Source organism: Equus quagga, chromosome 12 (assembly GCF_021613505.1).
Source record: "Equus quagga isolate Etosha38 chromosome 12, UCLA_HA_Equagga_1.0, whole genome shotgun sequence".
Taxonomy (NCBI): domain Eukaryota; kingdom Metazoa; phylum Chordata; class Mammalia; order Perissodactyla; family Equidae; genus Equus; species Equus quagga.
In genome coordinates, this window is record NC_060278.1 from 39522343 (window position 1) to 39543027 (window position 20685).

The window sequence follows — 20685 nt, forward strand, 5'->3', positions numbered from 1 at the left end:
TTATCACCAGAGGACAAGAGTACATTGAAGACTCAGTGTTTCCACATTAAGAGTAGATCTGGTGATGTTGACAACCCCAGCCATGAGCACTGACACAGCACGGGTTCCTCTGCAGCTTAGTGAAGCCAGGCAGATTCCAGGATCAGAGCCCAGTGCCCGGCACCGTCACTCAAAACAAATACCAAACACTGTTAGTTGCTAGGAACACTGATGGACAGCACAGTCCCTGCCCTCGTGAGGTTCAAGAGCGAGAAGAGTTAGGGCATTTTCAATACCGTGTGGTCTTGGCTTAGCCTGCGTTCTCCAGATAGCAGGAGTAAAGTCTTGTGCTATTAGTTTATTAAGAAGTGCAGTCCCAGGGCGCAGGGGGTGGGTTGGAGGGGTGAGGCAGGAGGGGACAGAGGGTTAACGCTGGGATGTGCTCTGACATTGTCCAGCTGCCTGGCAGGAAGTGGGACTGGCCGCTTGATCCTTTGGACTACAGAGAAGGCTGTACGAACTTAGTCTTACAGTTGCCCCAGGGGTGAGGCAGTGCAGGAGAGAGGGAGGAGAATTTGTCCAGTGTCCCCTTGGTCCAAGGTTCACCCTCACAGATGCCCAGAATTTCTGGGCTGGACATGAGTAGGCACTGGGCAGGTTCCCAGGCAGGGCACCAGCAGCCCCAGTGTGGGAGGCGATCATTAGGAAGTGGTGAGGGTGCAAGGGGTGCTAGTCTGCACAGAGCTGGCTGCTGCTCTGGCGTCTGGAATAAGAATCTGGAGCAGCCAGGAGGACGTAGGGGTACTCAGAAAGTGTCTGATCCCTTTGCAAACTCACACATGCCCCTTCTGGCAGCTGCTGCCCGAACCTTTCTGATGAATGCTCAGGCTTTTTCTTTTTTTTTTCTTGAGGAAGATTAACCCTGAGCTAACATCTGTGCCAGTCGTCCTCTGTTTTATATGTAGGTCACTGCCACAGCGTGGCTGCTGGTGCATGGTATACTTCCACACTTGGGAACCGAACCCAGGCCGCCAAAATGGAGCACACCAAACAACCACTAGGCCTCAGGGCCGGCCCCCAACACTCAGCCTTTTTTGCTGGTGGCGCTCCATCGTACATCCTTTATCTGCAGCCCAGACCCCAAAACAACACGACCACTTTGCTTGGGTTGTTTAATTGGGCCTCTTACTGATTTTCTTTTTCCTGTAATGTACCCTTTTCCCTAAAGGATGAAGAGGCGGTGAAGAAGCTGACGCTAAACCCTGGCACCAAGTCCAAGCTCCCCAAGCCGGTGCAGGAGCTCATTAAGATGATCTTTGATGTGGAAAGTATGAAGAAAGCCATGGTGGAATATGAGGTTATTGCACATTTGTTTGATCTGAGCTGTCGTGGGGGTTGACAATTAAAGGGCTGAGCTGCTGGCGAGCTTGGGGCTGCTCTCCTTGGGTATCGGCTTTTCTTGCAAATCCTTCAGCCTGAGACAGATCTGGCAGGAGTGCTGGGGCCTGAGCACTTGGTGCTCTGCAAAGGATGGTTGGACTTGCTGTGAAATGGATGGTGTGTTGGGGAGAGCTGGCCCCTGGTCCGCAGTCTCCTTGCTCTTATCTCCTTGTTGACATGGTGGGTGTGTAGGCATCCTTCTGTGGCCCAACCAGACGGGCCAGCGGAGTTGTCATGGGAAGTCCAGGACGTGGCCCCCTTAACTGTAAAAGAGCCGCCGTGACCAGCCTTGACAGAAGTGCAGAGAACTGACACCTGCTTCATCGGATAAAATCTGCACCAGCTGTTTGTAGGAAGAGGATGGGGGTGGGGGTGATGGTGGTTGGATTAGTCATGCTCCTCCCTGGGGCAGAATAGTGGGGACCACAGGCCAAGGCCAGGCATCCCCATTTGTTCTCCATCCTGTCTCCCCTGGGAGATGAGTGCAGAAGGGCCCTTTGTTCTTGCCCCTGGCGTCAGAGCTCTTTCGCGCTGACCTGGGGCTTCCGAGCACAGATGGCCCAGGTGCTGCTGGTATCTGGCTGGCAGACACTCTCCCTGCTTCCCCAGCCGCTGAGCCCAGACACTGCACACTGCTGTGAGAAACGAGCAGGGACGAGTGAAGAGGGCGAGAGGTGCAGATCAGTCTTGGCCCTTCCACCCCTTCTCCGAGGGCTTGCTTCCCACGTCCTTTCTAAGAGGCTGCCGGCCAGTCTGGGAGAAGGGGACGGGGGACAAAACTGGGTGGGGTAAGCCACTGGCAGCCTCTTCCTCCTCAGCCCCGTGCCTCCTTCTGGAGCTCGGCCCACAGGCCTGCTCACGGCTCAACTGTGAGGTTGAGAACAGGGTGTCCCATTACACCCTAGCCGTCCCCAACGGGTGTGAAAATGGCCAGGGCCTTTCGTCCTTCCGGTATAAATGGATACGTAACCCGGCTTCTGTCTGGGCGCTCTGACTAGTGTGAACAACTTTGATGGGCCCACCGAGAATGTGGGCGTGTGAGGAAGAGGGGGAGCAATGTGCTGCGGGCGGGAGAGGGTCTCCTTTCCATTAGTGTTTTAAAAGAAACGCCTCCCGCGTCATCTCGTTTGTCTGTGCTTCATAGAACCTGTCAGCTATTGTCAGACCCAAGTCTCTTCCTGTGAAATGACCTTTTTCTGTTGGTTTCCACCCAGAAGAGTAACTAGTTTTGCAGGAGAAAATGGCCGGGGCCTGCTGCCAGAGCGGGCTGGAAGGCAGCCTGTGGGGACGGTGGGAAGCAGGGTGCCTGCTGCAGCCTGACGGGTCCACGTGGGCTTGGGTGACCAGGTGGGGGGGGCCTGGTGCCCATGTGAGGAAGGCGAGTCCGCACCAGAGCAGAGAGGGCTGGGCGCTCCCTTGGCGGCGAGGAGAGGATGTGTGCCGTGTCCACAGAAGGCTCCCTCTGGCACGGCTGTGGCTCGCGTGGCCGCGCCATCCCTAGGCAGCAGGCTGCACCCGGGTTTCTGTCCGGGCGTGGGGGCGGCTTGTGCTGACGGAGCCCTTCTCTCTTCTTGTGGCCTCTGTGTGCTTTGAGGGTGTAGGTTAGAGACCAGGTCTTGTCTTTAAAACAAACACCAGAGTTACAGACTCGGTGCATACTGCTGCCTTCAAGGCATCCCCTCCCTGGTCGCGCTGCTCTCACTCACGGCACCCGGAGAGCTCCTGCTGGGCGCTCGCCTCAGAGCCGATTGATGACCAGTCCCTTCTAAAGCCAGCTGCTCTCCTCGTTCTTGGCTTCAACTGTTTAACTCTTTCCAGAAACAGGGTCTCCCCGCAGCACGGGGACAGTGTTATGGGTAAAGAGGCAGATGTGCCACAGCTCGTGGTCCTTACGGGACGCTGTTGCCGCTGGCCCCTGCTTGGTGCCTGAGGAGCTGCAAGCCCTTTCGCATCGTATTTAATTTAACCGCCAGAGTGGTTCTGTTTCTCGGATGCCTCTTGAGCGCGGTCCCTGTCCCAGGCACTGCAGACGCCGGCGGTGCAGAGAGGGATCAGGTGCCGTCTTGGGCCCGGGAGCTCGGAAGGGTCCATTGGGAATGGCCCGGAGACAGAGTCAGGATGCAGAGTGCGGGGTCCACTGTGCACAGATGTGCGAGGGGGCCGAGCAAGCAACACAGGCAGGGTCGCTCCCAGAGGGAGCGGGTGCCTTTTGAGGAAGGTGGCCCCGTTTTGCGGATGGGAAACCGAGGCTGAGAGCGGACGCACCACCAGCTAACTGGTAGCCCAGCTGCCTGGCCGTAGATCTCACCCTTTTCCTCCACACCGTGTTGCCTCTGTTGAGGGTGGTTCCCAGGGCGTTGTGGGCAGTAGCAGTGTTGCTGGAACAGTGCTCAGCCTTTTGGGGTAAGTGATTTGAAAGGGGCAGCATTGATTCAAATATAAATATGTGTGTTCAGGAGTGTGTCCTTTTAAAATGATTGTCACCATTTGATGGCTCTTGTTTTCGGGCTGGGAACTGCCTTGGCTCTGAGACCCTGGGAAGGCCACCTGGGCTCACCCTCATCCTCGCTTTGGAATTCGATGGGAATTGTGCCATATCTTCTAGAAGGGCTGGGCTCTTTCAAACTGCGCGCAGGCCCTGGTTGGCGTATTCCTGCAGTAGATGAAGTGAGTCAGAATCTCCCCTCACACAGACTCCTGTCCCCACAGTGAGGGTCAGGCTGCAGACTCTGGAGCTGGGGCCGTGGTCTTCCCAGGAGGACCAGGCAGCCTTCTGACTGCATCCGTTGGGGACCCAGGAGGCGGGGAGTGCTCAGTGCACTTCTCCGTCTTCATGCTGCACCGTGCCCACCTTTCAAAGGGAAAACCCCCTGTGTCCTCAGATTGACCTTCAGAAGATGCCCTTGGGGAAGCTGAGCAAGAGGCAGATCCAGGCCGCCTACTCCATCCTCAGTGAGGTCCAGCAGGTAAGCAGGGCTGACCGTCCTCCCAGCTGCCCGCGGGTCCCCAGCCCACCTCCCGTCGGGTTACAGCAGTACATTTACTCAAGGTTAATGAACTAGACGTACTGAGCCATGGTTCATGACGGTTTAGATTTTTTTCAACTCAACAATTATTGAATTGTTGAAAAGTATGACTAATGCCTGCCACTTGCAAAAGGCGGTCACAAAACTAATGCATTAGCAATGTTTTCAAGATCGGATATGTAATAAGCTCCCTATAAGTTGATGAGGAATTTGGTTCTCCTACCTGATGAAAATGTTCTGATTTTATCTTGTGTGTCCTTAAGAGTTAGGCTGAGTTTATTTTGCAGTTACTAGGAAATCATCGAATCGAAAGCTAAATATTTTCTTACTTTAGTTCATGTTCATTCCACAACAGCTTATCTACCAAGGTCCCCTCTGGTCCCCAGAGCCTTCGAGCTGCACCCTGAGGGGCTGGAGGGTTCCGCTTGTATTTGGGGTGGGTTGCAGGCCTGGCTCGTGGAAGAAGAAAGCACACAGGAAGCTGAAGTGGGGCTGGGAACGTGGACGTTGTGGCTGGTGCTGGAGAAGAGGCCCTGAAACGTGGCAGTTAATCCGGTTACAGCGGGTCCCGAGCAGTGACCTCTTTCTTTGTTACCCACTGGCTGAGACCTGAAAGGCTTTCCTGAGCCCAGGCTCTGCCCTGTTCCAGAATCCCCAGCTAGAAGGTCTGGGATGGGGTCCTTACCATTGCACAGAGTGAACTTAGCACAGACAGATTTACAGGCTGGAGAAAGGCCTGTGTCACAGTGAGAAGTAGACATGGGGCCTCTGGCCTACAGGGTGCCAGCTCATTGCTCCTTTACCATCGTGTGGTCACCCAGAATGTCTGCCAAGCATGCAGGGTCCCAGTGGTCCAGCTTCTCCATCTATTCATGCATCTATTGAGTGCCTTCTGTGTCTGGAGCACTAACTGGCACTGTGGCAGGAAGGGGAGCTTATTAGCCTTTCTGTGGCAGGCCACCTGGACCTCCAGGTGTGATAAAAAGGACCTCCCTGCTTTAAAGGTAAAAGTCAGTGGATGAAGGGGGGCCTGACTGAATTTTATAGCAATAGGGTTTTTCCCCTTGCAGCGTTTTATTATGAAAAGTCTTCAAACATACAAAAAGTGGGAAGAATCTTAGAGCAATTCCCGTGAACCCACCGCCTAGATGCTACAGTTAACATTGTGCATAGCACTCGGCGGGCTTTATAGGTCCATAATTACACTGTTTGTACAGATGAAATTTTGTATGGGAAGCCGATTGTGTGCTGAGCCACACAGTGTAAGGATGGGAATCCTGCTGAGTTGTGTGACACCAGCAGGAAGCTGATCTCGCGAGAATTTCCCTGCGTCTGCTGGCTCATGCACACACGAGGCTACCTGGGGACTCCACTGCACACCCCCCTGCCAGAGGAGAAAGCCCGGCCCAGTGTAGGGGGCTCGGAGCTGCTGCCTCAGTCTGTTGCCTCTGTCCCCTCCCCTACAGGCGCTGTCCCAGGGCAGCGGCGACTCCCAGATCCTGGATCTCTCAAACCGCTTCTACACCCTGATCCCCCACGACTTTGGGATGAAGAAGCCTCCGCTCCTGAACAACACAGACAGTGTGCAGGTAGCGCCGATGTGCAGGAGGGAGCCGCGGGCCTGGGCATTGCTCCCCGCGACTGTCCCTCCACGTCATGATCCCTGAGGGCAGGGGCTGATGCTGGAGGGGCTGCCTCTGCACCCTCGTTTTCCGGTGGGGTTTCTACCCACATTGGTGGAGACAGCCTACAGGCAAAATTGATGGGTTTCCCCCCCCTATTCTGTCACATCAGTCTGGGGAAGAGAGCCATGTGCGCAGGAGAGCCTGTCCTCTTAACCGCATGTCCCTCCCTGCTCTCCCTCCCCGCCTCACAAGGGAGCCAGTGGTAGGTCCCCACCTGTCACCAGTGTGTGCAAGGGGAAAGGCAGTTCTCGCCATAGCCGTGTAGCTTCTGCTTCTCCCTCCCCCAGGGAGCAAGAAGTCCTCAGGAGCGTTCACTATGAACGACAGATGACAAGCTGTCTCCGACCAGCTGGGAGACCCCCCTTCACTGTCTCTTTGGGCCGTCATCTGCATTTGGGTTTTCTGTGCCAAAATGGGAGGGCAAGTCTCTCCCTCACCTTGGTACCTCGCTCAGGTTTTTCTTTTTGTTCATCCAGGCCAAGGTGGAAATGCTGGACAACCTGCTGGACATCGAAGTGGCCTACAGCCTGCTCAGGGGTGGGTCTGATGATAGCAGCAAGGACCCAATTGACGTCAACTATGAGAAGCTCAAAACTGACATTAAGGTAACAGGGCCTGCCCTTTCTGGAGCATCCTGACTGCTCATCCCAGGAGCAGCGGTCCCCACACTCAAGTGTATATCAGGATCTCCTGCAGAGCTTCTTAAAACAGGTTGCTGGGGCCCGAGAGTTGGCCTTCTGACAAGGTCCCAGATGTTGCTGCTGGTGGTCCTTTGAGACCCTCGGAGCATTTCACCTATAAATAAGCCCTTGTTTGCAAGGCAGCCTGCTGAGCCGGGGCCTCAGTTTGCTGGAGAGGCTGGTTTTTGAGGGGCCTTACAGAAAGTTCTTTACTCCTTAACGTAGAGAGGATCTCTGTTTTTGGAGACGCTTAGGCATGGACTCTGGAAGGTTTGTTACTGGTATTCCATGTCAGAAGTGGAAATGCCTGATGGCAGCTGTAGTAAAAATGCAGTGCCCGGGCTCACCTTGTCTGGAGGTGAAGTGGCCGCGTTGGTGCACACGGGCCTTGAGCCTCATTGTATCGGATGCTTGGGCAGCAATCACCCTGCTGGCGCCAACTGGGAGGCCTTTTTGCTTCAGCTCTGAGCTTGCGCGGCCCCAAGCCTGGTCTCCTCCCGTGTGCCTACCTCCCTCAGTCCCTGCCTCCTCCCCTGCACTGCTCCAGGGTTCAAGTGCTCCCGAGTCTGGAGGCCTGGGACAGTGGGTTTATGTCCCTGAGAATGGCCTTTGCCCCTTGCTTGGGACGAATCCAAGCTCTGTGGGTCTGTGCAGGCTGAGGCCCCAAATGTCACTTGTTTTGTCCCTGGGGTACCTTCTTGATGGCAATGCTGTGGGTGGCATGGTCCTTTGTGAAGGGTTGTTATTCTCTCTCTTTACAATTCTGAAACCCTTTAATTAAGAGGCTATGAGGAAGACCAGAATTCCTGGATTTTCTGGACTTTGGGTAGGAATATGAAAATATAGGAGAACACACGTAGCGTTTCTCAGAACACGCTTACGTCTGTTTAGTATTGAAGACATCCACCGGTTGATGGGTATTTAGTGGGTGGATGCTCTGAGCCGCAGTGTGTGTGGCCCTGAGGCTTCAGAAGAGGCGGAGCCGTCCTCCCCTCCTCAGAACCCCTGCAGCTGATCGAATCCCTGCTGCCCTGATCGCAAGTGTTGGGCCGTGGGACTCTCCCAGCCCACGTGTTCTAACTCTGAGGAGCTGGACCGTTACCTGGGAGCCAGCTCCTGGTTCTGGAGGCTCCCTGTTCACAGTGAGCCCCATATTTCTAGCTTTCCTGATATCCCAAAGACAGAAGGAACGCTGGGATCCTCTCACAGCCCAAACAGGGAAGAAGCCGATGCCCGAGGACGTGGGACCGCTGGCCCGGCACACGGCCTGTCTCGGTCCTGCCTGGGCTGCTTCGATGGCCGCGGTGTCGATCTGTGCGTTGGCTGAGCCTGTGATTGTTCCTCCTGTCTCCAGGGGTCTCCTTTGCTCTAATTCCAAGACACCTTTCTTGTAGGTGGTGGACAAAGATTCCGAGGAAGCCGAGACCATCAGGAAGTACGTAAAGAACACGCACGCGACCACACACAATGCGTATGACCTGGAAGTCGTTGATGTAAGAACCTCTTGTCCCTCCATCCCCTTTATGACCTGCCACCCCTTCCCTGCTCCTCCTTCCAGCCTGGCCGACGTACAAAGGAGCAGTTTGCTTTAAATAACCTGAGGAAGTGACTCATGTACTTGTTGAGCAGAAAAATTAGCAGTCTTACGGTTTTGAGGTGGCTTTTTATCCTGTTTTAAAGGACATTTCCTATCCCAAAAGCTAGTTTTAGAATCAGAAGATACTATCTGAGATCCAAAATAAAGTGTTTCCGGCGTGCATCTGCTACAGGTGGTTTTCACGTTAATAGCTGGTCTCTGCCAGACGGGACCTTGGCTGGCCGTGTTGCTCCATCCCAACCGGATTGGAACACCTTATGTACTGCAGCAGATCTTAAGGTTTCTAGCTCTGGGGACACCTGGTCGCCTCCTCTGTCTAGTCAGATCTTTCCTTTAACCAGAGTAACCCATGGCTTCTTTCGTCTCTCTCCTTTATTTATTCCCGCCACCAGATCTTTAAGATAGAGCGCGAAGGGGAGAGCCAGCGTTACAAGCCCTTTAAGCAGCTGCATAACCGGAGGCTGCTGTGGCACGGCTCCAGGACCACCAACTTTGCTGGGATCCTGTCCCAGGGTCTCCGGATAGCCCCACCTGAAGCGCCTGTGGTAAGTGCCTGGCCTGGGGAGGTGTGGGGCCGGCATTGCCCGTCTCTGCGGTTATCTCCGTAAAGCTTTACAGATCCTTAGGTAGAAGTGCTCCGGCCCCAGTGAGGAAGGGGCCTGTTTAAGAGGTGGGCGTTGGCTCAGCTGTGGCTGACGGGTGGCTGTCGCCAGGCATTCCTCCCCAGACCCTCAGCCAGAGCCCCAGACAGTGCTTTCACCTCCGTTCTACTAACCGTAAGTCTGTCGATGGTGTGGCTGCACACAGATAGAGCCTGGGTTCTGGAACAAAGGAAGTAAAGTGTCCGGGCCCCGCTGTGAATGCTAATTGGCGTGTTGACATGCAAAAAACAGACTTTGGCCACAGGCCAGGCTGGGTTCAGAGCTGCCTCTGCCACTGCCCAGCTGGCGGCCTGCAGGAGTTTCACTGTCCTTCTCAGGAGAATATGGTGATAAACGAGGAAAGCCCTACCCAGACACGGGGGTCGTTATGTCCCTTACGGGATTATAGAAGTGACCAGCTGGACAGGACCTTAGAGGTGGCCTTCAAGCCTCTCATCTTAACAGTTGTGAAAAGTGAGAAGCGAAGAGGTTTAATGACTTGCCGGTGTGTGTAGTAACGTGTGACTTGGGCAAATGGCCTAACCAACCTCTCTGCAGCTTGAGTTTCGCTTACAAAAGGGAGCACAAAGACTAGGCGGCACGCTGGGGCGTTCACAGTGCCCGGCACTAGTCTAAGCGTTTACGAACTCATTTAAATTTTTCACAACCGCCCCCTGAGGTTCTTTTCCCCAGTTCAGAGAAGAAAGTGGGGTCCAGAGAGATTAAGGAACTTCTTGCGGCCCCTCGGTGCCTGGCGGAAGTGGGATCTGAACAGCCTGGCTTGTGAGCTCAGGCCTCGAAGCCCCCTCTCGGGGCACTGGTGTCGGCCCTCAGGAAACAGACAGAGCTGTAACTTCCCATTAGAGGGTTTTCAACTGTGCTTTTTCCGACCCTCCAGACAGGCTACATGTTTGGTAAAGGGATCTATTTCGCTGACATGGTCTCCAAGAGCGCCAACTACTGCCACACGTCTCAGGGAGACCCGATAGGCTTAATCTTGCTGGGGGAAGTTGCCCTTGGGAACATGTGAGTACGCCTGGCTTTGGGGCTGGGGCCACTTGATGGGGATGGATGGGTGGGCTGTAGGGAGGAGAACTCCCCTTGGCTGGGAGGTGGCCCTGGGAATTCCCCACCAAATTATGGGACCCAACAGTTAGATGGCAGGTGGCAGAAAGCAGTTTGAGTGAAGTGAACGAGGGGGATAGAAGAATCCTCGCGAAACCCAAGGCTGGGAGCACAGCCAGGCCTTGGCGGGAGCTGTGGGCTGGGAAGCAGAGGTTGGCTTGCACAAAGGGTGGTCGCCCCACAGCGCCCCTCCCCCTGCTGATGTTTAGATTTTCTGTTTGAGATCAACTGAGATCAAACTGGAGTCTCCATCCCAGTTGCAGACTCCGCGCAGAGGACATCTGACTGATCCAGCTTGGACTGGGTGTCCACCTTGCTCCTGTCAACTGTGACTCGAAGAGCAGGGTTACGTAATAGGCCAGGGATCATGGACCAGACAGAAACTTCCAGAATGGGCAGCCACATCTCTAAACCAGCCCTTTCCTTGAAAATACCCCCGTAGCAGTGATCACTGACACAAACTCTGTTCAAGAAGGACTGTCCCTTCAGTTTTGGGAGCCGGAGTAGGGGGCGCTCCTAGCAGGGCAGTCAGACTGGGTTCTCTGGGTGCTCATCTCGTCTTGTCACTTGACCTTGTTCTACTAATCAGACTTTGGTTTGAGGGCCTGGTGTCCTCGGGGCTCTTCTGAGACTGTCCTGTCTCAAACAGGTATGAACTGAAGCATGCGTCGCACATCAGCAAGTTACCCAAGGGCAAGCACAGCGTCAAAGGTAATGTGCTTCCAAAGCTGCTGCTGCAGCCGCGCATCCTGGACAGCATGGGGAGGGAGCTCTCTTCCCCAAAAAGGCTGCCTTCCTGTGGCTAGCTGTTAAATGGCTGGAGGTTCATTAAAAACAGTCTCACTCTCTGTGGCTGCAGCTAGTACCGCGAATGCCCTAGAGCAGAGGCTCAGTTCGAGCCCAGTAGCGCTGGCTGTGGGTTTTAACCTGACTCAGCTCCAGCACTGAGGGACCTCTGGTGGCATGGTGGTACCCGGAGCATCTTGGATTGCTGGAGCCCAGAGCACCTGATAGTTTAGGGCCTCCAACTGCCTGGCTGAAGTGACTGCTTGGCAGAAATATGATCCTATGGTGGGGGAAGGGGGGTGCTCCTATTATTAAAATCAGTCAAGGCGGATGCCCTGGGAACTTGATTTATAACCTGCAGTTTTCTGTCTGGAAGGACGAAGCGTGGAATTTGTGTGTCTTTAAAATGAACACATAGACCCAATGTAAAATCGATCTCATGACCCTGGAACATTTTCAACGTCCCCTCTCAGAATTCATGTCTCTTGGTGTCTTCTTTTATGCAGGTTTGGGCAAAACCACCCCTGACCCCTCAGCCAGTGTTACTATGGATGGCGTGGAGGTGCCCCTGGGGACTGGGATTTCCTCAGGGGTGAGCGACACCTGCCTGCTGTATAATGAGTATCCTTTTACAAGTGTGCGTGCTGCACGAGCCCGCGGGGATGTCCTGGGTCTGTCGAGCCACTTGTATGCAGCCAGTTTACCTGGGGCGGACTGAGGAGAGACCATCCTGTCATGTGTCTCCTGGCGAGCAGTTCCCCCTCAGTGGTCTCTCCCCACCTGGTTAAGCCTCGTTCACAGAGTGTGACCAGCGCCCACATCCCACCAGCTGGGGGCAGCACGGGCACCCTCCATTGTAAGGCCGTTGGCTCCTTGACACGCTTCCCTCCAGGTACATTGTCTACGATATTGCTCAGGTAAATCTGAAGTATCTTCTGAAGCTGAAGTTCAATTTTAAGACGTCCCTCTGGTGAACTGTGAGGGGTGGCTTCGTCGCGGCCCAGTGGCTCTGGTATGAATTTGCCTGCTGGCTGTGCCCTGGCTCACTGGGCGGGCGCCTCGGCGGCGCTGCCGAGGGATGGTCCTTTCACGGAGTCTCCTTAGAAAGGGTTTTATATCAACACTCGGTCTCATGTGAAGCGGTTTTTCCCAGCTTTTCAAATCCCTTGTTTGTGTTGGTCGGGGGAGGGGGGTGGGGGGAGGGGGTTGTTTGGGGTTTTCCCTGCCAGCCATAACCCTGGTAGGTACAACTGACAGTAGAGGAAAAGTTGGGAAGACGTTGGGGGGTTTTTTTGTCTAGACTAGTCCTGTGGAAAGAACCGAGCCACGTTAGCACGTCCGCCTTCCTGGTTTCCCACAGAAGGAAAAAAATCTCCCGCCCTTATTTCTAAGTGTTTGTCTTTAGTTTTGATTCTGGAAAAATGTTAAGCATTTATTTTGAGGTAAAAATAAAAACTAATTTCATACTATTTAGATTTTCTTTTGCAATTTTTGTCACCCTTTTAGCAGTTTTTGGTGGGGGGTGGGGAGACCAAAAGGAGGAACATGAACAATTTCTCATACTTACAAACAAAAAGAAAATCCTTTTCTAGAGACTCTTGAACATGGAAGCTCTCAGAGTATGTGGACTAGTACATTAAAGTTGTGTTTGAAATTGTCGACTTTTCCTATGAGCAGTTTTGTCTTCCAAATTAAAACCATATCCCCGATATACAAGGTTTAATAGTAGTTCTCAACTAAAATGGAAACGGCTTCCATATGTGTGTTTAGTCTCATTCTGACTGCAGAGCTGGGTAATCTTCAGTTTCAGGGTCCGGTATCTGTGAAACCCCAGGATGGGCCAGGCAGCCAACAGCACTGCCCAGTGGGCACGCCCATCTGAGTGGCAGGAACCCAGACGCCAAGCGTAGGGAGACACTCCTGCTTTTCTTCAGCTCATCGGATACACTGCAGTGATAAACCTCTTGTGTCGGCCTGTTCTGGTCTATGGAGAATCACTGTACATACACCGTATTGCCTCGGAGTGCCGTGCATTTGAGAATGGCGCTTAAATGTCTACATTTCAGTTCCCTGAAAGCCAGGATGGTCCCTACAACACTGTTGACCTTTTAGAGAAGGAGAATGGGAAGTGTAGGCCAGAAAGCAGAGCCACGGGCAAGAGGAGGCAGCAAAGTGAGCTGATGTCTCAAATCCGAAAGTTACACTGGGTTCTGTGGTGAGGGAAACAAAGGACAGACATCATTCGAGGCAAGAAAGAAGGAAAACAAGTTTTCTCTGAGTTGAGCCACATTTAAATGATGATAACCACAGGTGCACTTTATGAACTGTGGCTATGTCCTGTAGTCCCCATGCAGTTAACAAACTGAGGACCATACAGGCCCAAGCTTAGGTCTTAGATGTCAGATACAGAAACGTGGGCACGTCCACTTGATAAGAATAGAGTCCTTGTCTTTTTTCACTGCCTTTAACTTTTGGTGAAAATCTTTATTTGGCACCTTTGACCCGAGACCCACCCCCACCCCAATTAGCCAGCCATTCGGTAAGGCTCTCAGGCTCCCTGACCCTGAGCACTCTATTCTTCCCGCTTCTCATCAGCGCAGAGAAGGGCGGTCACCTCACAGTGCCTGATCAAAGTATTTTGGGGTTGGAGTGGTCACTCACTGGGTTCCCTGTAATCAAACTGATTTCTTTCTTAAAGAGAGATTCACATTTCTGAATCCATTTTTTTCTTCTAAAAGGGAACCTACCGTATTATGTTTCAGTATTCACATTTTGGGTTGCTTTCTTCACTTTAAAAAATGTAAGTCCTGGGGGCCGGCCCCGTGGCCAAGTGGTTGAGTTCGCGCACTCTGCTTTGGCAGCCCAGGGTTTCGCCAGTTCGTATCCTGGGCACGGACATGGCACTGCTCATCAGGCCATGCTGAGGCAGTGTCTCACATGCCACAACTAGAAGGACCCACAACTAAAAATATGCAACTATGTACCGGGGGACTTTGGGGAGAAAAAGGAAAAATAAAATCTTTTTTAAAAAAAAGAAAAACAAATGTAAGTCCTCTCTCCACATGGCAGCTAAAATGCGTGCAGTTAATTTAGAAATTTTTCAAACAGCTTGCACAGAAACATGGGGCGCTCAGGGAGAGGAGGCGCTGCCCTCCCTCCGGCCTCTGCCTGGAAACACCGTTCCACACAGCCGCACGCGCACCTGTATAAATATTCGAAGCAGAGGCGCCACAGGGGACTCCAGTGTGTTGACCGGTGGCCTCTGCTCTGGCAGTGCTCTCACTTCACTAAGGACATTGATCTCTTTGGGAGGAGGACAGTCCTTCGGCATCCTGGAGCGCTTCCTTGAAGCTGCTGTTGCATGGTGTGTCTGGAACTTCACCCTGGGCTGAGCCTCAGGCACTGCTTCAGGCAGTCCCCTGAAATCCGGGTCGCCTGGCCCCTGGTGCACGCGTAGGACGTACTTTGTGTGTTAAGTATTCACACTGAAAGCCTGTGAGGTGCGTTGTCCTTCTCCGAAACCTGGCATTGTAACAGTCTTGCACCGTGTAACCATGTTTCAGTCAACGACAGACCGCACGTGTGACGGTGGTCCCATAAGATTAGTCCCACAGCCTCAGTGTGTGGCAGGCTGTACCATCCAGGTTTGTGTAAGTGCACTCCGGGATGTTTGCAGAGCAACCAAATTGCCTAACAACACATTTCTCAGAACGAATCCCCGTTGTCAAGAGACACATGGCCGTGTTGAGATCTCAGTATCAGGAGTGGTTTGTCTTTGACCTGTTGGCTGGTTTTGTTACACTCCAGTGTCACCTAGGTACTTCAGGGATTTCACATTTCCTGAAGTGATAGTACAGCCTTTCCCTTAAATTGTCTCAATTCCCAAAAGATTGGGAATTGTTTTTTCAAGGAGCAGTGTCTCCACCACTTCTCCAGGCAGGGTCTTTGAACTGCTGATTCAGTGGGGGCCACGGCTGGTCTGGCGAGCGAGGTCTGGTGCAGGGATGAACAGCATCCCCTTGCCCCCTTCGCTTCCGCCATTTAACCTCTGCGTAGAAGGTTAGCAGCCTCTATTTGCCCGTTTTTCTGGTTTAAGAGAGCAGTCCCAGTTTTCTCATTGTTCACTAGTCTCTGGGAAATCTAGGTTAAAAGAAGATACGTTCTTGGAGACTCATTTTAAAAAGTGAAAAAATGTGGTGTGTAAACATTTTCCCCACCGGGGCCTTGGCCCTTGTGTAGAAGTTGCCGACTAGTGGACGGTGCCGGTATTGGGGACACCTGGATGTTAGCACGGTGGGCACGGTGGGCCCGAGGGGAGCCGTCCACTGCCGAGCTGTTCACAGCCTTGCTTCTGACCGAGGAGCTCATTTCACAACACAGCAAGTGCAGCAGTGGGCTCGTGCCCTTGAATTAACGGGTTTTGCCACACCTAGAAGTGGCCTAATTAAAAGGTGGAATGCCTCTTAATGGTGCCAGTTGTGAGACAACACCCTGAAGGGGTGGGATTCCATCTTACGGGATCTAGTATAGGCTTTAAATCAGAGACCAATTATGTGGTGCTGTCCCCTGCAGCCACAGTGCATGGGTCTAGGAACCAAGGGGTAGAGAGGGAGGTGCTCCTCTCACTAGTACCACATCTCATCCCCACCCAGAGGTTTTGCTTCCCCTGCTCGAGCTCTGCTGGTCGGGAGGTCTCAGTCCCTCAGGGAGCAATGCTTCCCCTGGGAGACAGGCAATTGTTCCACTGAATTGGAAGTTGAGCCTACCACCTGGCTGTTTGGAACTCCTGAAAGGCCACTGTCCCCACAAGCAGAGAAAGGGGTCACTCTGCTGGCTGGAGTGACTGATGACCAAGGGGGAAGTGGGACACTGTACCCTGGAGGCAAGGACAATGTCGGCAACCCAGGGGGTTCTCAGAAGCACCTTTTAGCCCTGCCGGGTCCAACAGCACAGGTGGTGGAAGCAGCGGCCACAACAGCGACAGGGCTGTTGAGGGCTCAGACCCTCAGGAAGGAAGGATTAGGGCACTTCACCAGGTAAGGGCTTCTGGTCAGCTAAGGTTCTGGCTGAGGGTGGAAGAAATATGGAATGGTTAGCGGAAGAAAGAAGTTACAGATAACAACGATGGTTTGGGGACCAGTTGTAGAAATGAGGACTGGAGCAACCAGTTAGGGGGCCATAGACAACCATGGCCTGAGTCTAGGATTTGTGGTGATGGGTTAGAATGGCTATAAGTATACACCCGAACTCTTGTGTCTGGAGTTTCTGTAAATGTCTGTGTAGGTTGCATTTGCAGCCCTGGATTCCTCACCCTGGAGTTCAGTGGATTCTGGGCTCCACGACGGATGCTGGTGCCCTGCCTGCTGGAGAACCAGCGATGGGCTCAGCTTGGGGGAAGCAGGGGCAGTGTCCAGAGAAGAGTCCCTGTATTTTCAGGGTCGTCTGAGCCAGGGCTTCCCGCTGTCTGGCCCTTTGAACGAGCGTCTCTCCCACTGACTGCAGAGAGACCAATCAAGCCATCCTGAATCCCTGAAATCTGGTACCCACCGCTTAGCGTTGTTGTGCGAATGTGTGTGCTAATCCCTGTAAAGTACTGAGCTTCGTTCCTGGCCTTGATGCGCCCTCAGTAAATCTCGGCCATTATTGCTGAGATCCCAGAGAATGGTGTTGCTGGGACACAAGTCCAAATAGAAAGCCCCAGATAAAAAAAGGAGAAACCAGGGGCTAGGACAAAAAAGAACTAAAAGCCTGTGCTTGTAGGGAGCTGTCGCACAGTATTGGGGAAGGAGGCCAAGGCTGTACAGGTGCCCTTACGCCCACCTTTTCAACCTCGGTGAAACTGCGCCGTGACACTGGCCTCCCTCCGTGTGGCCTCATCCTCCCTTTCCTCCCATCGTCCACCTTGACTGTGAAGGGACCAGACTCCCGCACAGTTCCCCCCAGGCCCAGCCCCACTTCAGGCAGGCCTGCTGGGGCTCAGAATAGCCCAGCTGCTGTCTCAGCAGATGGCCAGGCTAATTTTAGCCATGTGGTACTCACCCGGGGACCAGGCTGGGCTTTTTAGATTTGAATAAGCCAGTGTGCAACTTTGGTTTGGAGCCAATAACAAAGCTTTGAGTTGTTATGATCTATGTGTCTGCCTAGCACTTTACAGCATTCCAGAAATATAATTTTTAAAGGACTTTGTTTCTCTGAACCGACAAGAGGCCAAGCTATAGAGCCAGCAGGCAGTCAAGCGTATGGGGTGCTGGAAACAAGCCAGGAGACTGCACGCTGATGGAGACAGTGACTCCGGCTCCTGCCTCGCTCCCCTGATCATGCAGACAGCAGGTCCTCCGTCTCCTGGGCACACTTACCTCTCATCACTCTCTTTGTCAAGTGAAAGAAGAAAGCCAGCATCTTAGCGTCCCAGTTCATCTTCTGAACCACTTCTGGATGATGGGCTACATTTTGATCCTGTGGAAGGACTGTGATCAGGAAGGACTTAACCACAGATGCCAGTGAGAACCTACTTTGGCACTTTCATATGCCGTCCCTCATGATAACGTAGCTGAAATAGCAGATGCAGAAACTGAGGCTCAGAGAGCTAAGAGACTCTGACCAAGGTCCCAGCATGGGTTGGAATTTAGCAGGTTGAGAACCTGTATTTTCCAGCCTGATGTTTCTTACTCATCATCCCTTTTCCCATCCCATCCCAATGAAAATTGCCTTTCATACAAATTCTCCCAGAAATTTAAGAGACAGCCCAATGTGGCTTGGGGGCCAGTGTTCCAGCCTCCCTTTGCCTTTCTCCAGGCTGATGACTGGTCACCGAAGGAAGGAAGGTCATCGAAGGAAGCTGAGGACCAGAGAAGACATCACTGGAATGAGACCAGTTCACAGCTTCCTAAGCTGGGTCTGTGAACTCTCAGAAGATGCTCGGCTGTCATCAGGGAAGCCACTTTGTCAACAGCTGCTTTCAGCTACATGAAAAGGAAAGCCCTACCAGCAACAGCTCCAACAAGAAGGATATGTATTATCTCTGTCAACAAGTGGACAGTGGCAAGATTGGTGAATTCAGCTCTGTATTTCTCTTGTCTTTCTCTTGCAAGATGGCAGATGGACTCCTAGCATCAACATCCAAAGGCAGAAAAGGGAGAGTTGCCCCCTCATTCTCCTCTTTTTATCAGAAAGAAAAACTCTTCTCCATTGCTCCCGGTGGACTGCTCTCCCAGTCTCATTGGCCAGGGTTGGGATGCATGCTCATGCCCCAGCTCCAAGGGAGGTTGGACATGGAATATTGGGCATTTTCAGCCTGTTTAGGAGAGGTGCGTTCTACCAGTAAGGACGAAGGGGGTCAAGAATGGTGGCTGAGTGCATGTCACTCCCGGGAAAGTCTATGCAGAAGTGTAGGCTCAGGCACACTTTTTTCTGGGCAGCGGATCCATAGAACCCATCAGATGCTGAGCGGTCCGTTAGTGCAAGGACTTTCAGAACCACGGCTGTAGAGGACCGCTGAATCTCCCTCAGCTCCTGAACATTCTGCATTTGTCAAGAAAGATGTACCATCACAGAAATAGAAACAGTTGCCCAGAATAGATTAAATGGTGGTACTTAGTGCTAATCTCACAGTCAGGCTTCGATGACACTGCTGAGGTCCTTGTCAGACACCCCTAGGACAACTCAGTGCTTCTTTCCCTCAGCTTGATTTTTTGCTGTGAACTGCAGTGTCTTTGCCCAGAGGATCGTCCTGCTTGTCTGGAGTCCGAATCGTTTGCTTGAGCAGTTACTGGATTCCAGTTGTATTGATGGTGATTCCAATCCTTCTGGGGGTTGGCAGCCACTGTGGTGCCCAGGACACCGGGAAACAGCTCCAACTAGCATGACAATCTCTGAGGAGATCTCCCTAAGGACGAGCGCCGGGTGGGCACAACACTGAGCCCTCGCATTGAACCACCCCCTGGTCTCCTCTGGCACCTCCCACATTATCCCCAGGGCAGGGACCACCTCCAGGCAGGCCTTGCCTGGGGACAATGACTGAGGAAACACATGTAACACCACTGCCAAACTCAGGGACGCTTGACAAAACACATCTTATCTACATTATGTTGAACAAGCACAACTTGTGATCAAAACCATTTCTTGAGGCCGGCCCCACGGCCAGGTGGTTGAGTTCGCAGGCTCTGCTTCGGCGTCTCAGGGTTTTGCCGGTTCGGATCCTGGGCGCAGACATGGCACCACTCATCAAGCCATGCTGAGGCGGCATCCCACATGCCACAACTAGAAGGACCCACAACTTGAAAAAAAAATACGCAACTACGTACCAGGGGGCTTTGGGGAGAAGAAAAAAGACAGATTGGCAATCCTTAAAAAAAGAAAAGCATTTCTTCTTCCGCTGCCCTTTTAAAAAGAGCGAGGCACTCTTTCTCCTGCCACTGGAAGAAAATTCTGCAGGCAGCCTCTGTGACTCTTCGCTTCTGCAAAGACAGATGGCCTTTCACACCCCACGGTGACGCTAAGCTTCAAACACAGTTTCAACTCAGCAATTGGAATGCCCAGTCCAAGACGACAGTCAAATCTGTGAACTTGACTTAGCATCACCGGCTGCCCCTCCCTTCGCTCAGCTGGGCCTGCTTCTGGCTGAGGGCCTGCGGAGGAAAGGGATGCTCTATTTCCCAGCCTCTCCTCTTCCTGCCCAAGTTTCTAGCCCGTGTCAGGGCCCCGGGGAGGGAAGGGGGCAAAGGCATGGGATAGGAAAGGCCTCTCCCTGCAGTGGGCCCTGGTTAATCGGGCTCTGGCAGGAATGTGATGCTGGCTCACTCTTAGGGTGCTTTCATCAGCTTTTCAGGGGGTCCCTGCTGGGCCCCTCGAACCAGGCAGGTGTGTGTCTGTTGTGGTCACCTGTGCAGGTCCTAGCAATCAGGCATTCACCTCCAGCTTCCTGCGACCAGGCTCCCTCATCCCCATGGGCAGTCCCACTGGACAGGACCCAAGAGGACTCCTCGCTGCACTCCCCATGGTCGTCCACACCTGGCCTGCGTGCGTCACCCACACAATCCTTGCCCTGACCATCTCTAGGAGCTTGGCCAATCCCAGTGCAGTGGCGTGCTCAAACCTCTCCTGCAAAGTAGTCAGTCGGTCCTGTGTCTTTGCCAAGTGGGAGACAGACACCGGTCCCCTGTGCCCCCACCGGAGGGGTTACAGAGAAACTCTCCGAGGATACAAGCCACCTACTTGCCCTTCATGGGGGAAGAGGATGGGTCCTTGGCACAGCCTTCTTCTAAGACAGCCTTCTTATGAAATCTCTCTCCACGTGCTGAACCCCCGTTATGTCCCCGACCTGGCCGAAGGGTCTAAGAGTCCTAGAACTCCTCTCAGACTGTTTCCTTTTCACACCTGTGGTATTTCAAAGTCACCATCAGAACTTCACTCTTATCCTATTGCACACTAATTTTACTCTCACATCAACTCTGTGAGATAGATGTTATTATCCATAGTCTACATAAGGGAAACTGAGGCACAATGAGCCTAAGTGACCTGCCCAAGGCCATACGTCTAGTAGAAGACTGTTCTAGACATGCCTTTCGTTGCCTGACCGACAGAAATCCTGCTGAATGGGTGGACTGAGTGAAAACCCCATTCCCCCAACCCAGGGCCAGCAGCGGATGACCAGTGTGTTCAGTAGTTTGTACAAAGAGAAAAATGATTGCACCCCAAGGAATCTTTTGGGAGTGATGGGAGTGTTGT

At 53.0% G+C, this 20685-nt stretch overlaps 1 protein-coding gene across 1 annotated transcript in view; it reads left to right on the forward strand.

Moving 5' to 3' along the window:
• Positions 1 to 12428, forward strand: part of PARP1 (poly(ADP-ribose) polymerase 1) — a 52828-nt gene extending 40400 nt beyond the window's left edge. The window contains exons 14-23 of the mRNA XM_046679218.1: positions 1208 to 1336; positions 4302 to 4385; positions 5912 to 6034; positions 6607 to 6735; positions 8205 to 8303; positions 8800 to 8952; positions 9947 to 10074; positions 10823 to 10884; positions 11466 to 11580; positions 11852 to 12428. Coding sequence (XP_046535174.1) covers positions 1208 to 1336; positions 4302 to 4385; positions 5912 to 6034; positions 6607 to 6735; positions 8205 to 8303; positions 8800 to 8952; positions 9947 to 10074; positions 10823 to 10884; positions 11466 to 11580; positions 11852 to 11933 — 1104 coding nt within the window. The 3' untranslated portion in view covers positions 11934 to 12428. The remainder of the gene's footprint in view (positions 1 to 1207; positions 1337 to 4301; positions 4386 to 5911; positions 6035 to 6606; positions 6736 to 8204; positions 8304 to 8799; positions 8953 to 9946; positions 10075 to 10822; positions 10885 to 11465; positions 11581 to 11851) is intronic.
• Positions 12429 to 20685: the final 8257 nt, after the last annotated feature.